This window comes from Salvelinus namaycush, chromosome 3 (genome assembly GCF_016432855.1).
Source record: "Salvelinus namaycush isolate Seneca chromosome 3, SaNama_1.0, whole genome shotgun sequence".
Taxonomy (NCBI): Eukaryota; Metazoa; Chordata; class Actinopteri; order Salmoniformes; family Salmonidae; genus Salvelinus; species Salvelinus namaycush.
The window spans coordinates 95682889-95695053 of NC_052309.1; the positions used below are offsets into that span (position 1 = coordinate 95682889).

The 12165-nt window shown below is 43.1% G+C and overlaps 1 protein-coding gene across 1 annotated transcript; it reads right to left on the reverse strand.

Annotated features, from left to right (window-relative positions):
- LOC120043739 (zinc finger protein 501-like) lies at positions 1-9818 on the reverse strand. The gene is made up of 3 exons (XM_038988303.1): positions 9507-9818; positions 3085-3280; positions 1-1762 (listed from the first exon to the last, which is right to left on the reverse strand). The coding sequence occupies exons 1-3, from the start codon at positions 9513-9515 to the stop codon at positions 573-575; spliced, it is 1395 nt and encodes a 464-aa protein (XP_038844231.1). The 5' UTR covers positions 9516-9818; the 3' UTR covers positions 1-572.
- Between the last annotated feature and the right edge of the window lie 2347 nt (positions 9819-12165).

The window sequence follows — 12165 nt, forward strand, 5'->3', positions numbered from 1 at the left end:
GTGGAAAATAGTCAAGGGGTATGAATACTTCCCGAATGCACTATATGTATTGTAACAGGCTCACAATGTGGTTACTTAAGTCCGATTTGGATATATTTGACTGTTTTCACAGGTAACATTTAAAAGTTGAGAAGTGACTTCCAAATGCTAACTCCAGTTAGTATAAGCTGGTTAGCATAGCTAGCATACAGACATCGGTGGTGGTAGTCAATCATTTTTAACTGTAATGCAGTTGATTGGTGAATATGAAATTAACATTTGCTGGTTGGGGTTGACATACATGCGTTATACTCTGATTTGTACCTCAATATAGTGTGACATACACATATAAACAATAGTCTAAACGTAGGCTAATTTTGCTGGGGGGCAATGAAGAGATTCAGGATTATTCCCCCATGGCCCTTTTCTCCCACACATTTCCATGGCAATTCTATTGTTTTGCTCGAGTTTGATTGACTTCTTTACCGCATCTATGTTCCAAACAGGTTACCATGGTGATCAGACTAAGTCAACTGTTTAAGAATGAGAGATGGATATGACTGTTCACTAGATGTTTTCTGTTGACCCTTTATTTAGGGATCTGGAACCGGTGTCGGATAGGAGGGAGTTGAAAGACGACATGTTTGTGCTTTCTGGTGTTTTTTCATTGGCCCTAAATGAACAAATATCTTTCCACATACACAGATATAAGGGTTCTGTCCAGTGTGTGTTCGCTGGTGTCTAGTCAGGTTCCCTGACTGACTAAAACTCTTCCCACACTGATCACAGCTATAAAGCCTCTGTCCAGTGTGTATTCGCTGGTGTCTAATCAGGTTCCCTGACTGACTAAAACTCTTCCCACACTGATCACAACTATAAGGCCGCTTTCCAGTGTGTGTTCGCTGGTGTGTAATCAGATCTCTTGATTGACTAAAACTCTTACCACACTGATCACAGCTGTGAGGTGTCTCTCCAGTGTGTGTTCGCTGGTGTGTAGACCGGTTGGAAGCTCGAGCAAAGCTCTTCCCACACTGATCACAGCTGTAAGGCTTCTCTCCAGTGTGTGTTCGCTGGTGTCTAGTCAGGGACGAAGCGAGAGCAAAGCTCTTTCCACATTGATCACATTTATAAGGCTTCTCTCCAGTGTGTGTTCGCTGGTGTGTAGTCAGGTCTCCTGACTGAGTGAAGCTCTTCCCACACTGATAACAGACATAAGGTTTCTCTCCAGTGTGTATGCGCCGGTGTATAGTTAGATTTTCTGAAAGAGAAAAGCTTTTTCCACACTGATCACAGCTATAAGGCTTCTCTCCAGTGTGTACACGCTTGTGTATGGTTAGGGTTCCTGCATTAGCAAAGCTTTTCCCACAATCAAGGCAGGGGTAAGGCTTCTCCCCTGTATGCATTCTCAGATGAGATTTTAAGGTGTTAGAAGCAGCGAAACTCTTCCCACACTGTGAACATCTGTACGGATTCTCTCCTGTATGGATTCTATGGTGTAACTTAAGACCTCCTGGACAGGTGAAACTCTTCCCACACTGAGAGCAGCAGTATGGTTTCTCTCCGGTGTGAATCCGCTGGTGAATAATGAAGCCACTCCTTCTAGTGAAACTCTTCCCACAGTCAGAGCAGCAGTGATGAGGTTTCTTCCCTAAACCTCTCTGCTGGGGTTTCTTGAGTTGTTCTGATCTGTAGAGACTCTTTTTTGCCTCGTCAGCAACATGATGTTGAGGCTCCCCAGATGATAAGCCCCTCCCACTGAGAGAATGACAGTTAGGGGTGTCCCCTGTGAAGCAAAGACATTGAATAACTAGGTTTTGCAATCCATAAACAAATATGACCCTCAGTATAAACATAACTGCCAAAATAAAAGGAAACACTTGAGGAATTTAGGGTTCTGGTGGCTCTTATGGTGTTGGGTTAATTTTCCTGGCATGGTTTAGGTCCACTCAACCACTTAGAGGGCAAGGTAAACGCCAATAAATGCAGAGCCATTGAGTGTTCACCTTCAACCTATGGTTGATGACAATGCCCTCATCCACAGGGCATGAGTGTTCCCTGAATGATTTAATGAGCATTAAAAAAAAACAGTTATTACTTTAACTACTGTTCCCTGAAGGACGGAAACAAGGTACAGCTACTGGAGGAACATTAGAATCACGCTTGACAAGGCCAATGAACACCGTGCTGGCACCAGAAGTCCCACCTTCTCATGTGATAAAACCAAGGTACGGAGTCATTCCTTCAATTCAGTACCGCTCTTAATCTGAACATGGCGGTGTGAGGCCAAACAACTGTTGTACTTTGTTTGCCTCTTTCATTGAACATTAGTTCTAGTCATAACTGTAGGTTCCCTTTTAGTTAGGAAACTCAGGGGATCTGAAATCACGACCCAACCCAACACCGAATGAAATGGCCCACGGCAGATCACCTAGGGTTCCAACCCAACAACAAACCTGTGGCATCTGGGTATATTGCAAAACTGTGCACTGCCTTTCAATGCACAACTTCCAGAAGGATGAGCATAAACCCGAGTTAGTGGGACAGTTAAGTTGGAATAAATCCTGAAATTGCATTCCAATCTTTGTTTAGAAGAAATGTGTGAGATTGTTCTGCTCAGCTCGAGATGAAGACGGGAAGAAATTGAAGGAATGACTCCGTAGGTAGGCGGGGATTCCGCTGAAGCACAGGGTATATTGGCCTTGTCAGGCGTGACTAATGTTCTTCATTAGAGTGTGCTAGCGCTCAAACTGCCCACAGCTGTATTGGGCCAAGTTTCCTGACTGAAAGGGAACGATGCAGATCATACGTCATGGCCGTTTGTTACCAGATCTCAACCAAATGGAACACTTATGAGATCCTGGAGCGGCACCTCAGACAGCGTTTTCCACCACCGTCAAAAAAACACCAAATCATTGAATTTCTGGTGGAAGAATGGTGTCGCATCCCTCCGATAGAGACACTTGTAGAATCTACGCCAAGCCACATTTAAGCTGTTCTGGTCTATGTTGGTGTTTATTTTGGCAGTTACCTGTATATATATTGTTTATCAATCAATGAGCAGTTAGAGAAGCAGATTGTAGTTTAATCAACACACATTGTTCTTACTTAATGAAATCAGATCTCCATCTTCTCCCTTCTCATCCTCCTCGTGTCCTTCTCTCACAGTTCCACTCTGCCCTGGTGTTTTCCTGCAGTCGACCAGCCGCACAGACACCCTTTCCAGACCCAGCAGTAAGGCGCTACCAGGAGAGTTGTGACCAGGGGACTCCGGCAGGTTAGAGGGGGACGGACTAGCTCTGTCCTGGTGACCACAGGAAGTATTGTACATAGAATATCATTAGACCAAACATTTTATTACTTTAGTCTTTATCTCTCTATAACACTGTTCCAAAAATTGAGAATTGAGAAAAACTGTAATGGCACTTACTAATGAGGTTTGTAGTATTGACTGTCCCCATAAGACATTTTACCACTATAGCCGAGTTTACCATAGTCAAATCAAATTGTATTGGTCATACACGCCGAATACAACAGGTGGGATGCTTACAGTTGAAGTCAGAAGTTTACATAAACGAGTTAATGACTCCAACCTCAGTGTTTCAACCACTCCACACATTTCTTGTCAACAAAGTATAGTTTTGGCAAGTCGGTCATCTACTTTGTGCATGACAAGTCATTTTTCCAACAATTGTTTACAGACAGATTATTTCACTTATATTCACTGTATCACAATTCCAGTAGGTCAGAAGTTTACATACACTAAGTTGACTGTGCCTTTAAACAGATTGGAAAATTCCAGAGAATTGTCATGGCATTAGAAGCTTCTGTTAGGCTAATTGACATAATTTGAGTCAAATGGAGGTGTACCTGTGGATGTATTTCAAGGCCTACCTTCAAACTCAGTGCCTCTTTGATTGACATCATGGGAAAATCAGAAGAAATCAGTTGTAGACCTCCCCAAGTTTGGTTCATCCTTGGGAGCAATTTCCAATTGAAGGTACCACGTTCATCGGTACAAACAATAGTATGCAAGTATAAACACCATGGGACCACGCAGCCGTCATACCGCTCAGGAAGGAGACGCGTTCGATCTCCAAGAGATTAACGTACTTTGGTGCAAAAAGTGCAAATCAATCCCAGAGCAACAGCAAAGGACCTTATGAAGATGCTGGAGGAAACAGGTACAAAAGTATCTATATCCACAGTGAAACGAGTCCTATATCGACATAACCTGAAACGCCGCTCAGCAAGGAAGAAGCCACTGCTCCAAAACCACCATAAAAAAGCCAGACTACGGATTGCAACTGCACATGGGGATAAAGATCGTACTTTTTGGAGAAATGTCCTCTGGTCTGATGAAACAAAAATAGAACTGTTTGGCCATAATGACCATCATTATGTTTGGAGGAAATAGGGGGAGGCTTGCAAGCCAAAGAACACCATCCCAACCGCGAAGCACGGGGGAGGTGGCATCATGTTGTGGGGGTGCTTTGCTGCAGGAGGGACTGGTGCACTTCATAAAATAGATGGCTCCATAAGGGAAAAGTATGTGGATATATTGAAGCAACATCTCAAGACATCAGTCAGGAAGTTAAAGCTTGGTCGCAAATGGACAATGACCCCAAGCATACTTCCAAAGTTGTGGCAAAATGGCTTAAGGCGACAAAGTCAAAGTATTGGAGTGGCCATCACAAAGCCCTGGCCTCAATCCTATTGAAAATTTGTGGGCAGAACTGAAAAAGCGTGTGGAGCAAGGAGGCCTACAAACCTGACTCAGTTACACCAGCTCTGTCAGGAGGAATGGACCAAAATTCACCCAACTTCTTGTGGGAAGCTTGTGGAAGGCTACCCGAAACATTTGACACAAGGTAAATGATTTAAAGGCAATGCTACAAAATACTAATTGAGTATGTAAACTTCTGACCCACTGGGAATGTGATGAAAGAAAAGCTGAAATAAATCATTCTCACATTTTTTAAATAAAAGTGGTGATCCTAACTCACCTAAGACAGGGAATTTTTACTAGGATTAAATGTCAGGAATTGTGAAAAACAGTTTAAATGTATTTGGCTAAGGTGTATGTAAACTTCCGACTTGAACTGTACTTACAAGCACCTAACCAACAATGCAGTTTAAAAAATACGAATAAAAAATAAAAGTAACAAGTAATTGAAGAGCAGCAGTAAAATAACAATAGCGAGACTATATACAGGGGGGTACCGGTACAGGGTCAATGTGCGGGGGGACTGGTTAGTCGAGGTAATATGTACATGTAGGTAGAGTTATTAAAGTGACTATGCATAGATAATAAACAGAGTAGCAGCGGTGTAAAAAAAGGGGGGGCAAATAGTCTGGGTAGCCATTTGATTAGACGTTCAGGAGTCTTATGGCTTGGGGGAAGAAGCTGTTTAGAAGCCTCTTGGACCTAGACTTGGCGCTCCGGTACCGCTTGCCGTGCGGTAGCAGAGAGAACAGTTAATTACTAGGGTGGCTGGAGCCTTTGACAATGTTTAGGGCCTTTCTCTGACACCGCCTGGTATAGAGGTCCTGGATGGCAGGAAGCTTGGCCCCAGTGACATACTAGGCCGTACGCACTACCCTCTGTAGTGCCTTGCTGTCGGAGGCCAAGCAGTTGCCATACTAGGCAGTGATGCAACCAGTCAGGATGCTCTCGATGGTGCAGCTGTAGAACCTTTTGAGGATCTGAGGACCCATGCCAAATCTTTTTAGTTTCCTGAGGGGGAATAGGTTTTGTTGTGCCCTCTTCACGACTGTCTTGGTATGCTTGGACCATGTTAGTTTGTTGGTGATGTGGGCACCAAGGAACTTGAAGCTCTCATCCTGCTCCACTACAGCCCTGTCGATGAGAATGGGGGCGTGCTCGGTCCTCCATTTCCTGTAGCCCACAATCATCTCCTTTGTCTTGATCATGTTGAGGGAGAGGTTGTTGCCCTGGCACCACACAGCCAGGTCTCTGACCTCCGCCCTATAGGCTGTCTCGTCATTGTCGGTGATCAGACCTACCACTGTTGTGTCATCGGCAAACTTAATGATGGTGTTGGAGTCGTGCCTGGCCGTGCAGTCATGAGTGAACAGGGAGTACAGGTGTGGACTGAGCACGCACCCCTGAGGGGCCCGTGTTGAGGATTAGCGTGGCGGATGTGTTACCTACCCTTACCACCTGGGGGCAGTCCATCAGGAAGTCCAGGATCCAGTTGCAGAGGGAGGTGTTTAGTCTCAGGGTCCTTAGCTTATTGATGAGCTTTGAGGGCACTATGGTGTTGCACACTGAGCTGTAGTCATTGAATAGCATTCTCACATAGGTTTTCCTTTTGGCTAGGTGGGAAAGGGCTGTGTGGAGTGCAATAGAGATTGCATCATCTGTGGATCTGTTGGGGCGGTATGCAAATTGGAGTGGGTCTAGGGTTTTTGGCATGATGGTGTTGATGTGAGCCATGACCAGCCTTTCAAAGCACTTCATGGCTACAGACGTGAGTGCTACAGGTTGGTAGTCATTTAGGCAGGTTACCTTAGTGTTCTTGGGCACAGGAACTATGTTGGTTTGCTTAAAACATGTTGGTATTACAGACTCGGACAGGGAGGTTGAAAATGTCAGTGAAGACACTTGCCAGTTGGTCAGAGCATGCTCGCAGTACAAGTCCTGGTAATCTGTCTGGCCCTGCGGCCTTGTGAATGTTGACCTGTTTAAAGGTCTTACTCACATCGGAGGCGGAGAGCGTGATCACACAGTCGTCCGGAACAGCTGATGCTCTCATGCATGTTTCAGTGTTATTTGCCTCGAAGCGAGCATAGAAGTAGTTTAGCTCGCCTGGAAGACCTTTGTAGTCTGTAATGGTTTGCCAGCCCTGCCACATCCGACGAGCGTCGGAGCCAGTGTAGTACGATTAGATCTTAGTCCTGTATTGATGCTTTGCCTGTTTGATGGTTCGTCGGAGGGCATAGCGGGATTTCTTATAAGGTTCTGGGTTAGAGTCCCACTCCTTGAAAGCGCAGCTCTAGCCTTTAGCTCAGTGCGGATGTTGACTGTAATCCATGGCTTCTGGTTGGGGTATGTACGTAGTCACTGTGGAGACGACGTCGTCGATGCACCTATTGATGAAGACAGTGACTCATGTGGTGTACTCCTCATTGCCATCGGAAGAATCCTGGAACATATTCCAGTCTGTGCTAGCAAAATAGTCCTGTAGCTTAGCATCTGCTTCATCTAACCACTTTTTTATTGACTGAGTCACTGGTGCTTCCTGCTTTCATTTTTGCTTGTAAGCAGGAATCAGGAGGATAGAATTATGGTCAGATTTGCCAAATGGAGGGCGAGGGAGAGCTTTATCTCTGTGTGTGGGGTAAAGGTGGTCTAGAATTTTTTTCCCCTCTGGTTGCACATTTAACAAAATTTGGTAAAACAGATTTAAGTTTCCCTGCATTAAAGACCCCGGCCACTAGGAGTGCCACCTCTGGATGAGCATTTTCCTGTTTGCTTATGGCGGAATACAGCTCATTGAGTGCGGTCTTAGTGCCAGCATCGGTCTGTGGTGGTATGTAGACAGCTACCAAAAATACAGATGAAAACTCTAGGTAGATAGTGTGGTCTAGAGCATATCATGAGGTACTCTAACTCAGGTGAGAAAAACCTTGAGGCTTCCGTAGATGTCATGCACCAGCTGTTGTTTACAAATATACATAGTCCATCACCCCTTGTCTTACCAGACGCCGCTGTCCTATCCTGCTGATACAGCGTATAACCAGCCAGCTGTATGTTGATAATGTCGTCATTCAGCCACGACTCTGTGAAGCATAAGATATTAGTCTTGAATGTCCCGTTGGTAGTTTAATCATCCTTGTAGGTCGTTGATTTTATTTTTCAATGATTGCACATTAGCTAGTAGAACGGACGGCAGAGAGGGTTTATTCGATCGCCTACGAATTCACAGAAGGCAACCCACTTTTTCTCTGTCTTCTTTTCACGCAAATGACGGGGATTTGGGCAAGTTCCCGGGAAAGCAGTATGTTCTTTATGTTGGGCTCATCGGACTCGTTAAAGGAAAAAAAAGCTAATATTCACTGTTCTGATGTCCAGAAGTTATTTATTTTCGGTCAAAAGTGACAGTAGCAGCAACAAGTTTAAAAAAAATTGTTCAACTGTAATGGCACATCCTATAGAAGTTTTTAGTATTAACTGTTCCATAATACATTGTACCACTATAGCCTAGTTACAAATAAATGTATGTGTACTATAATAACTTTGGAAATCGTGGCATGTTTTTATCCATATTACTGTAGGGGAGAGTGTTGAGCCGGCCTTGTTTCTAGGAAACCATACACAAAATGAATAATTTGACCAAATATTTAGGAAGAGGTCATCATTTCATGGAGTCTGTGAAGAAAGAAAACACATGAAAAAAGTGGTAAGCAAGTTAGGTCCAAAAAACTGAATTTGGCTTAGAGGTTTCATGGTGCTTGTATCTTAACCAAAGGTGACAATTTTAAGATTGTTCTATACATCAGTTGGGGTCTTAATAAGCGTCAATATGAGGTCCTAAACCTAGCATGAAAATGCATCCTTGTAGCTGTGTGGGCTAATATAGTCAACATGTTTGCCTTGGGTAAGTTGAGCCAATGGCACTTTGAGCAAATGGAAGTGTTTTCTTCCCAGGTGTAATGCAAGGCATTATCGCTGGCTGGGATATGAGGTAACAACAGGGCCTAGTCTATGCTAAGTGTGTAAAAGTACAATGTTTGTGTTAGGTGTTAAACCTGTGTTAAATAATTGTATTGTTCCTCAAGCAAGGAAGGGGCCGATGACATCAGTAAAGTGTGTACTTTACTGTATCTATAGTTGGGATATTGCTTTTCAACAATAACATTTATTTAAAAAATATTTAAAAATAAAAATAAAAATCACCGGAGGACTACTTTAAAGTGTGGGAGAATGGGGTAAGTTAAGCAATGTTTTACATTCAGCATCACTACTTCAAGGGAAATAGTATTCTTTCTATATTTTTCAGCAATTTTTACGGTATAGCCAATTTGGACTTTTATGGTTGTCATTAGTTACCACAGCCACAAATGATTACATATTTGGTCACACAATTTTGTGCAAAGTTTCCTATAAACAAGGGGTGGCTCAACTTTACAATTATTTGACAATTTTTACTCCAGTAATTTATAAATAAAATAATGTACTTTTTACTCAATACATTTATCCTGGCACCCAAAAGTACTAGTTACATTTCGAATGCTTAGCAGGATAGTATATTTAAAACCAAATACTTTTACTCGAGTAATATTTTACTCGGTGACTTTCACTTTTAGTCGAGTCATTTCTACTAAGATATCTTTACTCAAGTATGACCATTTAGTACATTTTCCACCACTGTCTAGCTCACGTTAGCTGTTCAAATGGAACGCATGGAAGTGGACGATCAAATGTGAAAACTAGGCCTAGACATTTCAAACACCACACTGACCACAGTAGGCCTATATTGCTAACAAAAGGCAACCAAACTTACCCGATCCATTGTGGACGCTATTCGTTCTTCAACGTTTCTTCAAGAAATGTGTACGCTATAGTTACGATGTTTGTCAGAGCGTTCAGATATCTATTATGGCATTGTCGCAGGCAATTCCAGTCTCAAGTCTACAACTGAAACAGCTAGATCAGAGCAATCAAACGTCTATTTAAATATCAAAACTGGATTCAAATTAATGTAGGCTAATCTTACTTCAGTAAGATCCTGGATAAGATTTGATCTGAGAGAGTCCAGCCACAGATAGAACAATGACATAGATATTTCACTGGAGGAATAAATGTGAAGCATCCGGTTGGCGTTTCCACTCACTACCAAATATGGTGGTGAGAGGAAGCCCAGTGGCTGGCAGTGGGAGAAGATGGAGCGAGATGGATTTTGGCCGACATTTTGCTAATGTTCTAATCGATGAGACATTTGATCTCAATGTAGTTTTTGTTTCCAAAACTAAAATCTGTTACGAACAGATAGGACTAACTTTGGTAGACTTTACCGTTTGAGAAAGTTTTTAAAAAGTGCGTTGTTCAGGACTGCATCGAATTGAGTTATTGCACACGCGCACTTAAGAGTAGGCGTTCCCTAACCGAAATATGCAAATACATGCTAGAACCAGCCAATGTTAGCTCGTGCTAGGCTCTGCCCACCTTTTGCTTGTTCTATTTGCTCACATTGGAAACGACAGGCTGTGGTCTATCTTGGGTTAGTTATAAAAACCATTGGTCCAGCGTGAAGTCCTTCTTCAATAGTATTTATGGCGGTCAGCAAACAAACGCTAGAGGTGCATGTTGCCACCTACTGTACAATCCATTATACTTGGTGATAGAAAAAATACCTGCCAATTTAACCCTCATGAAAAACAGAACACTCCCTGCAATTCTTCTGCAGTAAAATCATGTAATCCCAAGTACCTCTCTGCAGCTGCCACCACAACATCTTTTATGTGACTTAAATTCAATTTCTGCGGAACAGTTGATAGCAATGGTTATGAACACTAAGAGACCAACCTTACTGAAGCACATATTATTCCTAATCACTCTTGAGGATCCCTCGCCCTGTACCCATCCTCCTCTACTACTCAAATCAAATCACATTTTATTGGTCACGTGCTCCAAATAGAAAAGGTGTAGACATTACAGTGTGTGTGTTGGCGTGAGTGTGTGGGTAGTCTAGTGAGTGTGCATAGAGTAAGTGCAATTTTGTTGTTGTTGATATAAATAATTAAGGAGGTCGACTTTCAGTGCCTTCGGAAAGTATTCAGACCCCTTGACTTTTTCACTTCGTTATGTTACAGCCTTATTCTAAAATAGATTAAATACATTTTCCCCTCATCAATCTACACAAAATACTGCATAATGGCAAAGTGAAAACATATATATATATATTGTTTTGCAAATGTAATAAAAATATACAACAGAAATACCTTATTTGCATAACTATTCAGCACCTTTACTCTGAGACTCAAAATTGAGCTCAGGTGCATCCCGTTTCCATTGATCATCCTTGAGATGTTTCTACAACTTGATTGGAGTCCACCTGTGGTACATTTAATTGATTGGACATGATTTGGAAAGGCAGACTCCGTAGATCTCTGAAACAGGATTGTGTGGAGGCACAGATCTGAGGAAGGGTACCAAAACATTTCTGCAGCATTGAAGATCCCCAAGAACACAGTGGATGGAAGAAGTCTGGAACCACCAAGACTCTTCCTAGAGCTGGCCGCCCGGCCAAACTGACCAATCAGGGGAGAAGGGTCAGGGAGGTGACCAAGAACCCGATGGCCACAGACAGAGCTTCAGAGTTTCTCTGTGGAGATGGGAGAACCTTCCAGAAGGACAACCATCTCTGCAGCACTCCACCATTCAGGCCTGTATGGTAGAGTGGCCAGACGGAAGCCATTCCTCAGTAAAAGGCACATGACAGCCCGCTTGGATTTGCCAAAAAGGCACCTTAAGGAATCTCAGACCATGAGAAACAAGATTCTCTGGTCTGATGAAACCAAGATTGAACTCTTTGCCCTGAATGCTAAGCGTCACGTCTGGAGGAAACCTTACACCATCCCTACAGTGATGTGTTGTTTTGGCATCATGCTGTGGGGTTGTTTTTCAGCGGCAGGGCCTGGGAGACTAGTCAGGTTCGAGGGAAAGATGATTGGAGCAAAGTACAGAGAGAACCTTGATGAAAATCTTCTCCAGAGTGCTCAGGACCTCAGACTGGGGCAAAGGTTCACCTTCCAACAGGACAACAACCCTAAGCACACAGCCAGACAAAGCAGGAGTGGCTTCGGCACAAGTCTCAATGTCCTTGAGTGGCCAGAGCTCAGACTTGAACCCGATTTAACATCTCTAGAGAGACCTGAAAATAGCTGTGCAGCGACACTCCCCATCCAACCTGACAGAGCTTGAGAGGATCTGCAGAGAATGGGAGAAACTCCCCAAATACAGGTGTGCCAAGCTTGTAGCATCATACCCAAGAAGACTCGAGGCTGTATTCGCTGCTGAAGGTGCTTCAATAAAGTACTGAGTAGAGGGTCTGAATACTTATGTAAATGTGATATCATTTAAAAAAGTTTTTGCTTTGTCATCATAAGGTATTGTGTGTAGATTGATGAGGGGTAAGAAACATTTCATACATTTAGAATAAG